Genomic DNA, 20,440 nt, shown 5'->3' with positions numbered 1-20,440 from the left:
AATTTACATACCATACGGAATAAAACACTATTTTCAACTTTTGACATATGGAATTTGGTAACATAGAAAAGGTAAACCTTGAAGACCTGGCCAGGGTCTGCAATAATAGGCCTATTGCACATTGAAATTCTCATGAATTTATTGGTCGTGAAATGGTCCGCCACCCACAGACGGACGGCATGAAGGTAAAAACATTGCACATTTCTCTTGTATAATATATTGCAAAACATTTATCACACAATTTGATATTGTACAATAATATTTTCATTTTCTTTACAGACAACGATCAAGCAAAATTTGTGTAGTTTTGGACAGTGCGATAGGCAATTTGATTCTTATTCGGCTGAGTTTAAAGTTTTTTTTCATTAATAATTTTTCTCATAAATTTTTGGCTTTACTTTTCAATTTCTGTTGATTCTTTATCTTTTTTGGTTGTTTTCCGTGAGTTTTCTTTTCACCCCACACTTGGTAACCCGTAAAATTTTACTTTAGTACCATGATGAATAAGATAGTGCAATTCATTAAATATGAATGGGTGAATATGAAACCTGAAGGAGCACATAGCATGTAATGAGCTGGGAGAGTCCGTGTAGATGATACACTGTCGACGGTGTGAATGAAGAATGAGCATGAAGAATAAGGTATAGTTTAACAGAATAAATGGAAAATAGATCTGGTAGCTTGTGAAATATGTCTCTCTTCGCAGCAGATGTAGGCACGACAGGGCTCTTTGAACCGTTAGTATATATGGGAATGTATGAAGTGAATCCTAACAGAAAATTTTGGGGGAGCTGTTTTTAATTTTATTATGATAATTTATTTATTTATACAATATTGTTGGCCCTTGGGCCTATACAAGAGGATGCGATTGAGAATGACAAAGATATTGTTTGATGTTGGATAAAAAAACTAGTGATAGAGGGAGATTCAACAATAGAGCTTGGGAGTTTGTTCCATTCACCAATGGTATGAGGAAAGAAGCTGTATTTAAAGCAGTCAGTGGAAGCAAAAATAGGTTTTATTTTAAGGGAATGGTCGAGTCTTCTAGAGATGTAGGATGGTTTGGCTAAGATACCAGAAGTATCTATGTTGAACTGACCATGGAAAATTTTATAAAGCAATGTTAATCGAGAAATGAGACAAAGAGTAGAGAGAGGGAGGAGATGAAGTTCATTTTTAAGTTCGGACACAGAAATGAAAGATGACCAGCAGTCGTGAACAAATCGGGCGGATTTATTTTGAATTTTATTCAAGTTTGTCTGTATTACTGGAGGTGTAAGGGTCCCAGATTTCAGCGGCGTAGGAGAGGACGGGGGATATATAAATTTGGTAACAGAGAAGTCTGATATCCCGAGTAGAGTGTTTAAGATTGCGGCGGAGGAAGAAAAGTTTGTTAAGACACTTCTGGTAAATGTAGTCGATGTGTTTGTTCCAACGTAGGTCGGCTGAAATAATGGCACCAAGGTATTTGATATGTGAAACTTGGGATAACGGTAAATGATTGATGGAGTAGGAGTATTCAAGAGGAAAAAGTTTACGGGTAACTTTCATGTGAACCGTTTTTGAGATATTCATTGGCATTTGCTATAGGGAACACCAGTCGGCGATGGAAGCCAGGTTATGTTGGAGAAGTTCTTGATCAGATTGATGGTGAATGATACGGTAAATTACACAGTCATCAGCAAAAAGTCTAGTGGTGCAGTTGAGGGATTGAGGAAGGTCATTGATATAAATTAAGAAAAGTAACAGGGAGAGGACTGACCCTTGAGGGGTCCCAGACTTTACGGAGGCGGATGATGAGTTATGATCATTAACATGAACAAACTGTTTATGGTGTTTTAGGAAAGCCTCCACCCAATTAAGTAATTGAACGTTAAGGCCAAGGCAAGAGAGTTTGAGGAGAAGTTTATCGTGGGGAACTTTATCAAAGGCTTTAGAGAAATCTAGGGGTATAAGAAATCTAGGGTAATAATAATGGGTTTATAAAATAGGTTTTTCCCCTTCGAAGCCCTATAATTTAAATTGCATTGAATATAACAATTCATTAACACCACGGAACCGGTGCTGTATAATCCAGAACGCCAAATCCAATATAATCCAGATCGCCAAGGGTGCTATAAGTCGCCAACGCTCTCAGTTATACCGATCGGGCTCTCACTTGCTTTGCCGGGTTGTCATTGTTCTAGATTGTTCCTCGGTAGCTTCCATTACCCATCCATTATAGATGGTGCTTAAAGCATGAAGGATTCAAACGGATAATGGCGTTTTTTCCCTTTGTGCAGTAGCGTCGTTGTCTTGGATTATTTCCGATGTGATTACTTTTTCGTTAGTTGTTTTTAGCGTGTCTTTTCAAATGTTTGAATAGTCATTTAGTGTTTTTCGTTCCGAGCGATAGGATTACATTTTTGTCAACCGGTAAGGTTGTATCCTTTTTATTTATTTTTCTTATTAATATTCGTTATTTTATTTAATTTTCGTTATTTATTTAAAAGCATCTGGATACCCAGAAATAGTCCGGGTTTTAATTTTTTTTTGCGTACAATATGCTTATTTTTACAACATGCATGACCGTTGTTTATTTAAAAGAATCTGGACACCCGGAAATAGTCCAGGTATTAAATTTTTTTTACGTAGAATATGCTTATTTTTACAACATGCATGACCGTTGTTTATTTAAATATACTATTATATTTCATGATATTTTTCATATTTGAATGGGTTTTTATTATTGTTTTCCATGCTGGCAATTTTTTTTTTTTCGGCGTCCGCAGTGTCTAACGGCCTCGGCGACTTTTGGTCGGGTCGTCGGACATGTTTGGCGCCGAAAAAAAAAGTCGCCAGAAATCGCCAATCTCTGGATTATACAGCACCTGTTCCACGAGGTCTATTTACGTTATAAATATTATACTTTTAAAGAATCACTCACCTTGATCACCAGCGTCACTTTGTGACCTCGGTGTGAGGTGATAATACAATAAATTTCCAGATTTCGTACTCACGAGGAAATAATCACCTTAAGAAGGAAAAAAATGATTAAAATAACAACAGCTATTACATGTTCGACACATCCGAATAAAAAGTATTGGATCAGTGGAGTGTTGACTCACCGAACGCTGCCAACGTCTCTATGTAAAGACCACTTGGGAGTTTCTTCAGAATCGGAGTCACGACGAAAGCCTCGTGCATCTTTCGAATTCTTAAAAGCAACAGACAAGCGAGTAAAACATCTATAAAGGTACGCGGTCGTTCGTACCGCAACAAAGCTCAGTCATGTGATTTGCCTTTTGTTTTGAAGTAAAAACACATGACCTGGACGGCCCGAGCTACTCTCTATGCAGAAAGCGGGGAAAAGGAAAACAGCCAAAATTTCCCATAAAGGCTCTGACCATATTTTGTTGAGGAAAAATACAGGAAAACTAGGTAGTAGTCGTCGCGACATCAAACGCAAGGGAATCACGTCCCTCGGTGGTAGACAAAGAGGTGAGTTCATGAACGGACGTGTTGTGTTTGCTCTTCGTGATTGAATTCTTTGTTTTGTGAATTTGTATTTTTTTTGCTCTAACAATTATCAAGTTAAGGAATATAGATTGAAAGACAGGCCTATTGTGTCGAACATTAGTGGTACCAGCGTTGGGTTAGTTGTCATCGAACAACGTCGGAAGACGTTTTCTAACTTCATACCCGTATTGAATACTTAATTTCAAGTTGTCTTCAGTTATTTATATGGCTTCGTAAATTGAAGCCACCATAGCTCTGGCGATAATGGCGGCAAGTTTAATGGAGACTCAAGAAGGGAATGGTAATGCAAACCAAGGTCAGGGTATTAATTTCCCTGTATGGTCATCTAATTATTCTGATAATGAAATAATAGATTTTTCAACAGACATCACTAGCTTCACCGTGAAATATCACGGAAATACCAGAATTCCAACGTCCAGACCTAATGATCTCAGAAGGAACTTTGTTAATATGATCAGCAATTCAGATCAAATTACTGAAATAAGGGTAGCCAAGAGCGGTGATCTTTTTGTTACTACTAATTCTGCATTGGTGGCGAAGGAGCTACTTAACATCAAAACTATCCTTGACATTCCAGTTGTTAACTCACTTCTAACCGATACACTATCTTCAAAATATATTGTGAGGAATATTCCAGTTGAAATTCCATTAGATGAAATTGCTAATGAGTTAATTCTAAATGGTTTTTACCCTTTGAATATCCGCCATATTCTACGAAACCAAATTCAGACACCAACTATTATTATTATTGCACTAGGGACTTCTGTGCCCATTGAACTTAAATTATGGTATCAGATCTTTAAGCCACAAAGATTTATAGAACGACCTTCCATGTGTAACAAATGTTTCAGTTTCTTTCACAAATCAAAATTCTGCCCAGTCAAGTCTCAAATCTGTTTATATTGTGGTGGTAACCATATTGCCAAAGATTGTGATAGTGAAAAGAAATGCATTAATTGTTCATCACCAGATCATCTTCCTACTGACAGAAATTGTCCAAAATATATCCATGAACAAAAAATTCTCAATTACAAGTCTGAACATAATGTGCCTATTCATGTAGCGAGGAGATTCTGTAAGCCAAATGAGATGTCATATGCCACTAGAGTGCAAACTTCGTCTCAACACATAGATTTATCTAATATCAAAAAAGATATCCAATCTCTTGTTGCAAAAGAACTGGCAGAAATAAAAGAATCAATAATGCTGGAAATCAAACAGTCTGTAGCTGAAATAATTACACAATCATTGAAAGAAATTGTACCAGAAATCATCTCCTGTATATCTAACCAGCTTCAGCCTATGTTAAAAGATCTTGTTAATTCTTCAAGAAAAAGATCGGCTTCTTCTGATGATCAATTGAGAGATGCAATTAGTTTCAATAGCACCATTTCTGAAACTGTTAAAGACAGACATGGTTCAAAGAGAAAGTCTTAACCTGTTTTTATATTTGATTTTATGCCACATTTACTCATTGCCAAACTAATTTATAAATACTACTTTATTAAAAATTTACTTGAAGATTCGGTTTGAATCACACATGACTAACATCCATAGAATTCTTCAATGGAATTGTAGAAGTATTAAAAATAAGAAATATCATATTCTTCGTTTCATGAATGATTTTGATATCATGTGCTTCCAAGAAACATTTTTATCTGATGAATTATATTATTTACCTAATTTCCAAATATACAGATGTGATAGACTTAACAGTGGGAGAGGAGGTGTATTAATGGCTATCAGAAATAAGTTTCCATCAAACATTCTTTTCAAATATAACTCATCTGGTGTTGAAGCTCTTGTTATCAAAATTTATTTGCAGAATTTTCATTTCACCATTGTAAACTTATATATATCAGATTCTTCAAATATTATTAACGTCATGAATGTGATTTTTGATCAAATATCTCCACCTTTTGTTATTTTGGGTGATTTTAATAGCTCACATCCTGCATGGGGCTCATCCAGAACTGATAATGCTGGTCGTCAGCTTTATAATTGGTATCTTCAGAATTCTATTGGGCTAATTCAACCGCTTGCTCCAACTCATTACTCTTCACAATCTTCCAACTCAATTGATTTGAGTTTTTGTAGTACCGATTTAATTGGAAATATTACTTGGTCATGTGGTAACTCTCTGTATGACAGTGACCATATTCCAATAACATTAGAATTGAAAACTCAAGCAAGATCTACATCCATTATTCATAAATACACTAGTTGGAGAACATTTAATGACAGTCTGAATAACTATGATGAAAATATTACTTACTTTAATTTTGTGAAAAATAAACACATGGAAGCTCAAAGATCTTCAAATCGTCATCATTTCAAATACAATGACTACTTTGATGCTAATCTACGTATGCTGCTAATAGCAAAGAAACGATCATTTCGAAAATACAGGAGATGTCCATGTCAGGTATGCTGGATTAATTATAAGAAAAACTCAGCTATTTTTAAAAGAACTCTGAAAAATCAAAGAAATAAATCATTTGAAGATCAACTGTATAAACATGCAGCCTATCCAAAAATTTTTACTATTTTAAGAAGACTGAAAGTTATTCACTCCAAAGTATATGAAGATGAAAATTTGTTATTCTGTCATAACAATACAGTCATCAGTGATCCTTATAAACAAATTGAACTCTTACAGCAAACCCTCATCAAACCTTATATCCATAAAGACTTCGATTTTTTTTGTGGCCCTTGTCAAAACTTTGCCACAGATATGAATTCTCCAATACAAATTTCGGAATTGAAGACAGCAATTATTAAATCACCACATACAACTCCAGGTCCTGATTCAATTAACAGCAAGGCCTATTCATTAATTCCAGATGATCATCTAAAATTCCTCAATTCTGAACTTAATGAGATTTGGTCATCAGGCACCATTCCTTCAGATTGGAAGCAGGGAAAGATAATATTTCTTCTCAAACCCAACAAGACACCTACTTGCCCTTCATCATATCGACCACTTACTCTCACAAACACAATTATGAAGATTTTTGAACGCATTGTTTTATCTCGATTGAACTGGATATCACTGAAATATAAACTGTTCCCTTCAAACACATATGCTTTTAAATCTAAATCTGGGACACAAAATTTGTTAAATGATTTAAAGTGCAATATTGTCAATACTTTCAAATCTAAAGAGATTGGAATTTTAGTTTCTCTAGACATAAAGGGTGCATACGACTCTATAATACATTCTGCTCTTATATATAAACTTCAATCCACAGGTTTTTGTGGTGAATTTATTGCTTGGTTGAAAAGTTTCTTATCTGAAAGAAAATGTTATATTAGTTGGAGAAATCACAAGTCAAATCTAATCAATTTTGATAGAGGCCTTCCTCAAGGATCAGTTATATCACCATGGCTTTTCAATTTATATATGAATGATATGTTTGCTCAATTACCAAGTTCTATCCATCAATTTGTTTATGCAGATGACATACTGTTATGGTGTAGTGATAAAGACATTAAAATCGTAGAAAATAATATAAACAATGCATTGTTGAAGATTACTGATTGGTTAGGAAAATGGGGTTTTACCCTATCAGTTGAAAAGTGTTCATATAGTATATTTACAAAGAAAAATGTTATTGGTACTTGTAATCTGGCCATTAATAGGAACCCTCTGTCATTAGTACAAAACATCAAGATTTTGGGTGTCATCTTTGACCAGAAACTTACTTGGAATCCTCAGGTTGATCACATCCTAAAAAAAGGAATAAAAACATTAAACATAATTCGGATCATTGCTGGTCGTCTTAGAGGAGCCCCTGGTAGCAAACTCCTTGCTATTGCATCAAATATCATTTGCAGTTTTTTCAATTATAGTTCTTTACTCTGGCACAACTGTTCACAACGAAATTTAAACAGATGTGCAGTATTATATCGTCAAGTTCTCAGAATTGCAGCTGGATTACCCATTTCAACTCCAATACCATTATTATTAAGTATTTGTGGCAAACCTCCTTTTGAACTAATGATTATGAAATCTGTATCAAGACAAATTATTAAAGCCAGAGCATCAACGTACAACACCAGCTTTAAATTCATTAGTGCCAACTTGAATAATACAGCTGTGACTTCTTCTCTACCCATGTTTAGTTCTTCAGTCATAAATTTCATCCAGGACAATCATCTACTCATACCAGTTCAACCTATAGTTTTTGCTAATCCACCCTGGATCATCTCTAATATATCGTATACTACTGATGAACTGCCATTCCAGATTACGACAGATCCAAATTTGGTCAACCCTTTATTTCAACAATACGAACAATTACATTGGTCTAACTCAATTATAATTGCTAGTGATGCATCCAAATCAGTTCATACAACAATAGGAGTCTTTTGTAATAAAAATATGAGAACTTTCCAGGCTACAGTTCATGACTCTTCTTCTGTTTTTACAGCTGAGTGTCTTGCCATTGCTGTTGCTGCTTCAAAATTTATATCTGAAAAACGTCACTATGTTATATTATCAGACAGCAAATCAGCAATTTCTGCATTAGCCTCCATAAATCCAAAGTCACATTCAGCCATCTTTACTACACATCTCTCTTTAATAGATGCTTCTAGCCGGGCAGAATTCATTTCAATTGTCTGGTCACCAGGTCACAAGAACATCTCCTACAATGAAATTGCAGATAAACTGGCTCGAACTGCTGCTAATAATGCAAACCCTACTTTTCCAGATTTTTCATATGTTGAAGATGTGCTGAATTTGCTTGAGAAGTCATGGAACATCCACATTGAACGATATTTCAGATATCAGCTTCTTTATCCACTTGCATCACGTTTTTTTAATACTATTAATAAATATTCACCTTACTTTACGAAGAGAAAATATGAAACATTATTTTACAGATTATTGTCAAACAGAGCCCCAACTAATGGTTATCTGTGCAGAATTAATCAGAAAGAGACTGCGAAATGTGACTATTGTGATGATCAAGAATCAAATGATCACTTCTTTTTTATATGCAAACATTGGAATAAATATCGCAATACCTTTTTCCAAAGTATTGGTATAAGAAATAATCAGAATTGTAATTGGAAAGCTATGTTTATTGCTCCTCCAAAATTATTTGTCAAAGGATTGGAAGTGTATTTATCTAAATGTAATAGATTCTGATTTTTTTTTTTTTTTTTTTTTTTTTTTTTTTTTTTTTTTTTCTCTCTGAAAATTTGATAATTTGATATACATCCTGTTTTGAATAGTCAATTTTTTTTTTAATTTTTTTTTTTTTTTTTTTTTTTCTCTCTCTCTCTATCTCTCTCTCTCTTTCTTCCCCTCAAGTCCCTGATTAATCTGATGTAAATATCACTGATTTGTTTTTCCATCTACTCATGTCTTGCAAACATCGTTATAATTCTTGTATATATATATATATTTTTTTTTTTTTATAATACATTTGTCTATTTTATGGAATTTATTTTATTTATTTTTATTTTTTGCTTAATGTATTGTGATTTTTGTTATGAATAATTATGTTGGATCATACAAGTATGATTGTTTTTCTTGTATGTAGCTATTTGGTTTGATGCGAGAAAATTTCTTGTGCTGTATATATTGTGAATTTGATTTAATATTTGTACAATTTGTGATAAAGCTGTGTACTGGTATGGGTTTTGTATAGGTGGTATATACAAAGTGAATGGGTATAGTTATGTATATGTTTCAGTTATTTTATAATTTTCTAAATGTATGGTATTTTCCATATATGTTGATGTATCAAAAATTTTTTTCCTACCCTAAAAAACTAACAAACTAACACATTAACCTTGTATATTTCTTTTTTTTTTACCCGTCCTAAAACCCTAGGTTGGTACAAAAGGACGTAAAACAAGTCAAGTCAAGTCAAGTCACGTCCCTCGGTGAAAACAAAGTTCGCGCAGGCAATATGCCCGTAGCAAAGCCGCTTGAAAGATCTTAATGCAGCTTTGGCCCGTAGGAGAATGTACAGCTCTCTAAATATTGGGTTTTAAATATTAAAAAGTATAGAGAACTCATCTAAAGGTGAAAAAAGATCAAATTATTTCATTAATAATGGAATAATTTCATTATTGCTGAAAAAAAAACTTCATCAATTCCTGTGAATTTTCCTTCATTAATTCTGGAATTATTTCCTTTCTTTACTGCTGGAATATTTTTTTTCATCAATTTTAGATTTGTTTCTTTCATTATCGCTGAAATTACATCTCATTAATACTGAAATTATTACTTATTAATGCTGGAATTATTTTTCATTGATTCTGAAATTATATAACATTAATTCTGGAATTTGATTAATTTTATTCTCTTTCATTAATGCTGAAATTATCTCTTGCATTAATTCTAGAATATCATCTTTCCTCACTACTGGCATTATATTAATTCTTTATATTAATTCTGGAATTATCTCATCAATGCTGAAAATTATTTTTCATTTATTGTTTTAAATTCCTGTGTATGAAATAAGAAAATAGTGGGGCGATTGTGTGTGTTTTCACCAAGTTACATAATCTTCCAACAAAAGATGGGGACATCGTTCTCAGCATTGCCAAAAGGCGGAGCCTGCTGACATCACACTCTCTCCAGAAATATGAGCTCAATGGAAATAGCTAATTATGGCACAAAACTGACCCAAAATGTACTAGTACCAGGGTTTAAGCTATGGTCACATTTTTTGCAAAATGCGAAAGCAGCAGCCACTTTCGCAAAAATGCTTACAGGAGGTACGAAATGAGTAAGACATCCAACCATCAATCATTACATAGCATTGTAGCATTTTGATAAAGCTTTTCCCCCAATTTTTGATTTTTTGCGAAAGGAATTTTTTATCTAGCTTAAACCCCGACTAGTACATATAAAGTAAAACTTGGGGTTAACGAGCTTGATTTGTTCTGTGATTGTACTCGTTTACATCGAATCAAACTTTCCCATAGGAAATAATAGAAACTGATAATTTGTTTCACAATTGAGTCATCCAATTGCAAAACTCGTTAAGCAATCTTTTTTTTTACGGAAAGCGAAAAAAACTTTAATTTAAAACTTTATTTTTTGAGGACTGCTTGAAATTTAAAAAATTTTAACGACATAGCATTAGCATTTTAACAAGCGTCCAGCTCAAAAAATACTCTACAAAAGTGATTAGTTTGTGAAATGGAGGATCATACAATCAAGCACATCGTTTTTGAAACATTGGATATTTACATGGGTGATTGCTGCCTTAACGGATGGATCAATAAGGCTTCCAAATAAAGATAGATTGTTATGTTAATAATTATCAAAACATAACTCAAAGATGCCACAAAATTGAACACCAGGTATTAGTGTTAAGGAAGATAGCCCTGACTGTAGTGTATTTAGATTTGTAAACAAGAAATAACGACTAAATATGTGGACAATGAGACAGACTCAAGACCTGCTGCGTCCGTTTTTCTACTGACATCTTTACTCTACCAAACATAAACAAAAAACAGTGTTGCCACACACTTGCAACTAAATAATAAGGATGAACTACATAATCGATATATCATATTCCTCCCCCTTTACAAATTGAGTCTTTCTGGAGGTTTTATATTTCTTCGGGTCCGTCGCACAGCTAATGGTGTGTCTGGGGACTTCAACACAGGATCATGTCCTTTAACAGCAGTTGGTTGTGTCATGGTTGAACTTTCCACCTCTGGCGATGGAACATCACTGTCTTGAAGTGATGGTGCTTGCACTGGTTCAGGAGTTACTTCCTGTGATGGTGTTGGTATTATCGCTGGAGTTAACGCTATGCTTGGTCCAACTGGACGAATCTGGTCACTGTGTCTCCTCCATAGCTGATTTTGTACCAATATAGTATACTGTAGTTCCCCGTCTCTGGAAACAACAGCACCAAAAACCCACTTTTTATATGGAGATCTGTAGTCTCTTACAGCCACTTTTTGTCCCACCTCGTAAACATGATCAAGAAATGTGACTCTCTTTCTGGTCTTTGCTTCTACTTCTCTGACTATGTCAGGCCGTGATAAGTCCAATCTCGTGTGCAATTCCCTTTTTAAAAATAATGACGCTGGACTATATCCAGTAGAAACCTGAGGTGCTCTTCTATAGGCTAGAAGAAAGATATTGAGAGCTTTCTGTTCGGGTAGGTTTTTACTTTTGAGACATCGTAATGCTTGCTTCAAGTTGAAAACATGTCGTTCCGCCTGTCCATTTGAAGCTGCATGATAAGGTGGTGAAGTGAGGTGTTGTATTCCACATGACTTCAGAAACTGTTGCATCTCTTCCCCCACAAACGTACTTTGATTGTCAGAGACTATGGTACCTGGCATTCCATAACGTGCAAACAAAGAGTCCAGAATACTGATCAATGTCTTAGAGTTCATGTTAGGAACGATGTAAATTTCTGGCCATTTGGAATGAGCATCCACAATAAGTAAGTACGTCTTGTTCCCATACATGGCATAATCTATATGAATTCTTTCCCATGGTTTTGAAGGATATTCCCAGTAATGAATGTCATTTTTAGGTGGATAACCTTTGAACTGAGCACAGCTAGGACAATTTCTGCAAAGTCTTTCAATATCTGTGTCAATTTTTGGCCAGTACACATATGATCTTGCTAATGCTTTCATTTTCACAATTCCCATGTGACCCACATGTAGCTCTTCCAAGATTGAATTTTGAAATTTCTTGGGTATGTAGACTCTAAGTCCATTCATGATGCACCCACTTTGTAAGGAAAAGTTTCTATCTCTTGCACCTAAAGTGATACCTTGGCGTAATTTTTCCAATGTCGGCCTCAATTCAGGGTCTTGAGAAGAAGCGATAGCTATTTCTTTGTAGCTCATAGGAAGTTTTGATATGTGTTCCAGGTGATGCAATGAAACACTGTCCATTGAAAACAGTTCTTCACAAGCAAGTGGAAATCGTGACAGACAATCTGCATTTCCATTATTTTCAGATTTCCTGTAACAAATGTCAAATTGAAAATTTTGCAGGAATAGAGCATAGTGAAGTAAGCGTGTAGCACATAATCCTGGTAACTTTGATTTTTTTCCAAATATGTGTATCAATGGTTGGTGATCTGTGATCAATGTGAATCTACGTCCCATCAAATAATAATGAAATTTTTCGATCCCCCATTTTATGGCTAGTGCTTCCTTATCAATTTGGCTATAGTTCCTTCGCTATTAGTCAAAGTACGGGATGCAAAAGAAATTGGGCATTCTGATCCACCAGGAAGCATATGCGAGATGACGGCACCCAGTCCTCGAGGCCCTGCATCCACAGCTAACACAATTGGCTTTTGTGGATCATAGTGTACCAGAATTTTGTCCGACGCAATTTCTTCTTTGATTTTCCTGAAGCTTCCCTCACATGCTTGAGACCATTTAAATTTTGTATCCTTCTTTGTGAGATCATGTAAGGGTGCAGCAATTGCAGATAGTTGAGGAAAAAACTTTGCATAAAATGTAGCCATTCCGAGAAAAGATTTCAATTCTTTCACGTTAGAAGGTCTTTGAATTTTTAAAATAGCTTCTACTTTGGCACTGGATTTCTTCACACCACCTGACGAAATAGTAAATCCTAGATAGTTGACTTCTTTGGCAAAAAATTCACACTTCTTAATATTGAGATGTAACCCATTTTCCCGTAAACGTTGGAAAACAGTTCTCAACTTGCAGAGTAACTCATGCTCATTTTCAGCAGCTAACAGAATGTCATCAAAGAAAATACATAGTCCTTCAATGTGGACACTGAGTAAAACTGAATCAATGTACTTTTGCCAGATAGCAGGGGCAGCATTTATTCCAAACATCAATCTTTTCGGTTGATACAGACCTTTATGTGTATTTAATGTGAGCAGCTTTAATGTAGCTTCATCAACAGGTATGCTATGATATGCAGTGCGAATGTCCATCTTTGCAAAAATTTTTCCTTTGGACAACTTGGCAAACAGATCTTCTGTTCTTGGTACAGGATACTGTGGCACTTGTAATTGAGGATTGACTGTATGAGAATAGTCAGCACACAGTCTAAGTGAACCATCTGGTTTTTTGACTGGAACAACTGGTGTAGCAAAGTCAGAAGTTTCTACTTTTTGCAAAATACCTTCCACTTCAAGGCGCTGTAATTCTTTTTCCACCATGGGCTGTAATGCATAAGGAACAGGTCGAGCCTTCTGGAAGACTGGCTGTGAATGTTCTTTGAGAACTAATTTAGCAGTGTAATTAGATGCTTTCCCCGAAGTTTCAGCAAAAATATCTCTGTACTCATTAACTAGATCCAAAACAGCTTCTTTTGTAGCTTTGACACTTTGTGTTTTTACTTGGTGGATGCGGTCCCACTTCAGCGACAGAGACCCTATCCATTCGCGTCCAAGTATTGAAGAAAAGTCTTGTTCCACAATATAAACAGGCAGTTCCATTCGCTGATTTTCGTATGCAACAGCGACTTTGACAACTCCCATGGGAACAATAATATTCTGACTGTAGGTGTGAAATTTAACGTTGGTCTTGCTGAGAGGCTTGTCCGAAATTTGTCGAAATGTAGAATAGCTCAACAGAGCCTTTGCACTACCTGTGTCGATTTCCATTGCAACTGGATGACCTTCGATCAATACTGTAGTGAGCAGCGGATGATCACTTTTTATGTGATTCAATGAAAAAGTCTCACCGACATCCTCTAATTTGTGTAGCTTGGATTTACTTCGGCACACTTGTTGAACATGACCTTTTTTTCCACACAGTTTACAATGAAGATTTTTTTTCCTGCAAGAAGGAGCCTTGTGATTTTCATCACCACAACGGTAGCATTGTATTTTCATTGTAGAAGGAGCTTTAGCCTTTGGTAATTTGGCCTTAGCTTTCTTGTTTACCTCTTGCGTCGTAGATGGCTTGAGTTCATTCACGGACGTGAAAGCAGTATTCTTTGAATGAAGAATATCTTGAGTACTTGACTGTGCTTGCTCTATTGCCAAAGCGAGTTTGAGAACCTTATCCAGATCGGGATCATCTTCTTCGAACATTCGGTCGAGCATGATTTTATCTAATAATCCACTAACGAAGACGTCTCTGAGCATCACCTTCAGCTGAGCCTCTGGGTAATTACATGGAATAGCAAGACGCCGTAATGCTGAAATGTAACTGGAGATGCTTTCCCCTTCCCTCTGTCGCCTATTTAGAAACGTATGACGACTTGGAATCACGAGAGGTTTCGGCTTCAGATGGGCTATCAGACGATCCTTGATCGTATCAAATCGTGACGTTTGATATGTCTCTGGATGGAGCAAATTCTTGAGAAGCGAAAATGTACTTGTCGGCAACAACGTAACGAAACTAGCCACCTTTTTCTCTTCCGAGTAGCTGTACAGCGTGGTCAAAGTTTCGAATTTGTCCACGAAATCTTCTATGTCCTCTCCCTCCACGTATTTTTCTAAATGCGGCGATGAACTTGAAGCGGTGGAATTCCCCAGTAGTTGTACAATTCTCGTCTGGACCTCCAAGTTCTGACGAAGAAGCTCCTGCAAGTCAGCCATAGTTATATGAGGAAAAAGAAACCGAGACGATCACCGTATCATGACGCTGCTTAGACTGTAAACCGGGCTTCGTTATACGATGCCACGTAGAGCGAGAACCGACTGCGCCATTTTGTAGTGTATTTAGATTTGTAAACAAGAAATAACGACTAAATATGTGGACAATGAGACAGACTCAAGACCTGCTGCGTCCGTTTTTCTACTGACATCTTTACTCTACCAAACATAAACAAAAAACAGTGTTGCCACACACTTGCAACTAAATAATAAGGATGAACTACATAATCGATATATCATACTGACTGCTATCTGCGATTCAGAAATTAAATCTGTATATTCAGCATGTCTGGCACGCCTAATCAAAATCTTTCACAATGCTCATTTGACAACAAATTTTCTTAACAGAATTTTTAAACCCAATGGTATTGTATATTATATTTACGAAATGAAGGGTTTTTTTCACAAAATTCAACAGGCCAATACAAAACTAGTGATTTTAAACTGAAAAAGAAAAACTCATTCATGTGGTCATACTAACCAAAGTTATTTCAGTTGCTTGTAAAAGCTTAAAATCTCCAAAGCAGCTCAACAGATTGCTACACAAATGCTCATATTAGCTGCAGTAATATTCAACAAGTTTGATTATGTATTCAAATTTCAATTACATACAAAATTTTAAAAAAAAAAAGAACAAACTTTTGAATGAAGGTGTCAAAATTAGGGAATTTTTTTTTTTGTCAAATGGTATCAGGAAACACCATATTTAACTTATCAGATCCAAAGTAAGATTCTCAATCTCAAGCCCATGCAGAGATAATTAATTTTAATGCTTGCACTCTGTAAATAAAATAGACACATTCATATTTATTCATCTCTGAAAATCATTCATACAATTAAACAGCTCTACATATCTCCGCAATACTGTAAGTATTATGTGTATCATAAGAGGTGCCATTATGACTCAAACAAAAAGATGACTGCTGAAAACTAGAAAGAGGATTTATTTCTAAGCCATAAAAAAAGTATAATTTTTCACCATGACAATTTTTTTACATCCATGTGCTTTGATTATTACACACTGGCATCACATTTTGGGAAGGAGGGACAGATTTCCATATAAATAAGCATGATTGGTTGGTTACTATACACATAATTAATATATATAATATCATACATATAAGTTCAAATGATTATTTGTAATTGTCGCGAAATATGTTCGGATGCTTACATAAAAAGCTTGTGCTAAGTAAATTGTGCTTAGTAAGAAGCTTTTTAGCTTCATTGTACATTATTTGTCCACATTCAAATTCTGGACTGTTCTTAGCATTAAATACACCACAGTTTTGGAAAACCAAACACAAATCTAAGATGAAATCTTCATTGGTTCTGTACTTGATGTTATTTAGCTTTGACCGGATTGTGCCGAAGTCCATAGGACGTTTTATTACCCGATGATAATCTGGTGCCTGTGAGGGAAAAAAAGTATTTTAATGAGAGATTATATATAAAATCCTATGTCCAAATTTTACATTGAATTCAGTAATTTAAATTGCACTGCCAATTTTTTTTTTCTTAAGTACCTCCAAACAAATGATTTTTATAAGTCAAAGACTTTTTTTCTGTTAATCACATGAAATGTCAATGTTGCGTATCATGTTGTGTCAAGAGTTCTTGATATTGTCTCAAAGTTACATATTCACCGCAAAAGTAATTCTTCATATATAATTGTGTTCCTTATATATATTGCTTATACAACTTTCTCCCTCACACTGATTTTACGTTTCAACAAATCATTCGCAGAAAAAGACTCCATTGAAATTGTTTTGTTTCCAATCAATATTAAGTTTCAAACATAACCAAATAGAAAGAATTGTGAGACAACAAAAATATAGTATAGGAAGTGGAGAGCAGCGGATGATCAGATATGCTTAGTAAGATTCAATTCAAAGCTTGAATAGCTGCATATAATATAAATAAAACTTGTTTTCAACATCACAATTTAAGTACTGGTATGTGATTGAGTTTTATACTATTGGTTTTCATGTTGAAAATGAGGGAGGTGATTTCTGCCCAGTATGCCACAGCAATTTAGAGTATCTGAAATACATCTAAATCAGATCGGGATGGAGGAAGGGTGTCCAATGACTTTTCAATTCCAAATGTATCAAAAACATAAAAGGCTTGGGATTCCTTGATTCATGCATTTTTACTCATTTAAAACCAATATTCACCATCTTGATGTTATCTACTTGATATCAAAGACCCTTACAGGCAAAAAAAGAGTCTGTCCAGGCTTTTCTTGTAGTGGGGGGGGGGGGGTTCATCATAATTTTATGGTAAGTAAATGATTTTGCGAAAAGCGAAACAATCCATTGTCTATCAATTTGTATTTTGTGAAGGGTCAATTTTTCAGTTATGGAATTTTCTAAAAGATCCGGGGAAACAGACCAAAAATTCCAGCTGGACAGACCCCTGCAAAAGTTTAATACACTCGCAATCCTATTTTTCCGTGGACTGTCTGGATAAAAGGTGACCGTTCAACCAAAAACAAATTGGGGAAATGTCTTTTCTATATGTACATCTTATCATTGGTAAATTGATATGATCTACATATAGAAAATAGTATGTCTGAATTTGCTAAAATCTTACATTTTTGCATTACTGATGTAAATGATGGAAGGAGTTAAACACTGTTTGTATTAGCTGATCATAAAATAATTTTGAAAATTTTGGGCAAAAAAAGTTTAATTTTCACTTTTCAACTTCTATATGGCTTATCTTTTAATCTCATACAGCATTAGTTAGTTAACAATCTTCAACATCAAATTGTGACACCTGTTATAAAATTTTTTTTTGGCTCCCTTCAAAAAAAAAATTTCTAAATTCAGAAATTTGAGTTTTGACTGCACATAGGTAAAAAAAAGTCATTGCTTGTTAAAACGACCCCCTTCATTCCACGGGAAACGTACATTATGGACGGATCATTGGAAGGTCATTATATCAATCATTTTCAAAAAATCATAAAATTTAGTATTTCTAATTTTTTCCACTATTGAGATTTCTCTTCTCGTGATCGATTACGTGAAGAAGGAAATCCCAAGTCTTTCTACTTTCAGAACTGAATAACCGTTTATAATTATGGTGAACAAAGTACTCCTTGGAATATTCAATGATTTTGATATTTTGGCATTCGACAACAATTTCTCGTCAACTTCAACCAAAACTTTCAATTTCAGATTTCCCTTCATTAGCCAAGCCAAACTCAAGAACATCCGATTTTTTTAAATTTTGGGCCCTGCTTTGTTCCCAGCATGACAGGAAAAGTGAGATTTTTTAGATTCAGAGTTTGCATTCAGACAATTCAAGGGAATTTTATACAAATACAAATACAAATACAACGCCACAACAGGCAAATTGCCCAACGAGGTGGCTGACTTAAGAACATCATGTATCCCCGAGCCATTTTTGGAGGCCCTACCTACTACTGCTACACCACACATGCACCCCCCCCCCCCGCGGAACCCCCCAACGAATCGGTACATGCGGGAATGTGCGTGTACGTGTAGTGCAACCTGACGTAAAGTTTGTTTCTGTGTAATGCTTGTTATGTGTTGTCATCTGCCCCAGTTTTACTAACTATGAGTGAAGTGTTATGGTTGAATGATTTACCGTTGTAGGACTGTTGCTCTCTGTGGCGAGACTTTTTAACGGGGAGATTGGCTCGCATTTGCGCCTTGAAGTTGGGAACCACAGAAAACCAACTTCAGCCGACCACCACTGTGGGGTTCGAACCCGGATCCTCGCATCACGAGTCCGGCACTATAACCACTCGACCACCACAGCGGCACTCGACCACCACAGCGGCATAATAAAAGCACAGCGGCATATTATAATAAAGATATTGAACAATTATCCAGACTTTGTGATTCAAATTTACCAGCATGCTCTTCCCTGGTAAGCTAACCAATACTTGGGAATAAGGTAAAGATACAGAGCTGCTTTTATTTAGGACAGTCATATCGTATGAATAATTTTCAGAATGAAAATATAGGTTCAGTTATCAGCATATTTTACCTTAGAGAAATCAAGTAGAATTATGAAAAATCAACCAAGTGGGAGTGAGCCGCCAAAATGGGGAGGGGGAGTATCAACATCATCCAGTCCACTCTCATGACCACAGTACCCCCTACTATGAGACAGTCGCCTTGTCTCCAGTGAGGTGCTACGTAACTAGAGGGTTTTCTGTATAAGTGACAACACTCTATCTTTCCTTCTCTAAGCATAAAAGGTCAAAGTCATTTGATCATTTTTGTCGCACCACTGTCATTTTCTGCACACAAGGGCTAATTACACCGGGACCTACAATTTATTACCAATTCCGAACTGGAATTGGCAGGCTTGTTTTTATACTCAGAGACGTTGGTGCACTAACCTCTCGATGGGTGACTTCCTACGGTAGCAATTTTTTCCGCAGTCATATAGCCATTTCTGTTGTGCCCGTGTCTGACAAGGACCAACTGGGTATCAAACTCGCGACACCTCTAAACATCCTTTGGTACTTTAGGCTAGTATCTTATCGACCTGGGCTACCTCACCCAAAGGTCAAAGTCAAACATAATCACAGCAACAGATTTTGTCTATTTTTTTCCAAAAAAAAACAGGAGGATGAGCCGAGCTTGGTCGTTTTAAATCCATTAGAACGAACAAATGAGAAAATATCAATGGCTTAAATAGAAAAAAAAATTAGGATGTGCTGTAACAGTCGTTATAATGGGAGGGCCATCATAACAGTCATTATAATAAGCATAGACTGTATTACATTTACATTTCTTAAGGACATTTACTCTGTTCTTGGTAATTGAATTATATATTAGCCATACTTTTCTTATGACCAGAATGTCCTTATTTCTGAAAAGTCCCTCACGCATAAACGAAAAACATTCATAAAATAAATCAATTGCAATCAAACGTGAAACCTAGGTTTAATGCTTTAAGAGACATACAGTGAAACCTTGATATAAAGATTAATTTTTTGACACTAATATATTTTTTGCAATACTTTTTGTAATCACCTTTAATATTTTTTTTTCTTCAACTGCTCTCAATACAACTTTACTATAATAAATCCCCCTACAAGAACTTTAGGAAATATTTTATAACTGATACAACCACACTTTCTTTTTTAATTTTTGAATCAACACAGGGTGTTCTAAAACTGGACAACAAACTCAGAGGGTTTTAGTAGACATCAAGAGAATCAAAAATTTCAATAGAACATGGTGTCTCAAACCACTCAAAGGATAAAAATTGCGAAAAATGCATGCAGGTTTTGACGTCACGCTGGAACAACAAAAAGTACAATAACTACAAAAAGATTTATTTGA

At 35.4% G+C, this 20,440-nt stretch overlaps 2 protein-coding genes across 7 annotated transcripts in view; both read right to left on the bottom strand.

Moving 5' to 3' along the window:
- LOC149075141 (vam6/Vps39-like protein) overlaps positions 1 to 3,320 on the bottom strand; it is a 196,220-nt gene extending 192,900 nt beyond the window's left edge. Inside the window, exons 1-2 of one of the 3 annotated variants that reach the window (XM_089245724.1) lie at positions 3,108 to 3,320; positions 2,927 to 3,013 (exon numbers count right to left, since the gene is read on the bottom strand). In XM_089245724.1, coding sequence (XP_089101850.1) covers positions 2,927 to 3,013; positions 3,108 to 3,186 — 166 coding nt within the window. In that variant the 5' untranslated portion in view covers positions 3,187 to 3,320. The remainder of the gene's footprint in view (positions 1 to 2,926; positions 3,014 to 3,107) is intronic. The other 2 variants (XM_089245725.1, XM_089245726.1) reach the window with 2 other exon arrangements.
- A 12,717-nt stretch (positions 3,321 to 16,037) lies between these two features.
- The window catches only part of Acf (ATP-dependent chromatin assembly factor large subunit), a 177,806-nt gene continuing 173,403 nt past the window's right edge, over positions 16,038 to 20,440 (bottom strand). For all 4 annotated transcript variants that reach the window (XM_089245722.1, XM_089245720.1, XM_089245721.1 and 1 more), the window contains one exon: positions 16,038 to 16,522. In XM_089245722.1, coding sequence (XP_089101848.1) covers positions 16,455 to 16,522 — 68 coding nt within the window. In that variant the 3' untranslated portion in view covers positions 16,038 to 16,454. The remainder of the gene's footprint in view (positions 16,523 to 20,440) is intronic.

The sequence above is a fragment of the Pholcus phalangioides genome, unplaced genomic scaffold (assembly GCF_987345545.1).
Source record: "Pholcus phalangioides strain wild (caught in Gottingen) unplaced genomic scaffold, Ppha-v1.0 ptg000016l_1, whole genome shotgun sequence".
NCBI classification, from domain to species: Eukaryota; Metazoa; Arthropoda; class Arachnida; order Araneae; family Pholcidae; genus Pholcus; species Pholcus phalangioides.
The sequence above is the reverse complement of the archived record's forward strand: the minus strand, read 5'-3'. Positions and strand labels throughout refer to the sequence as shown.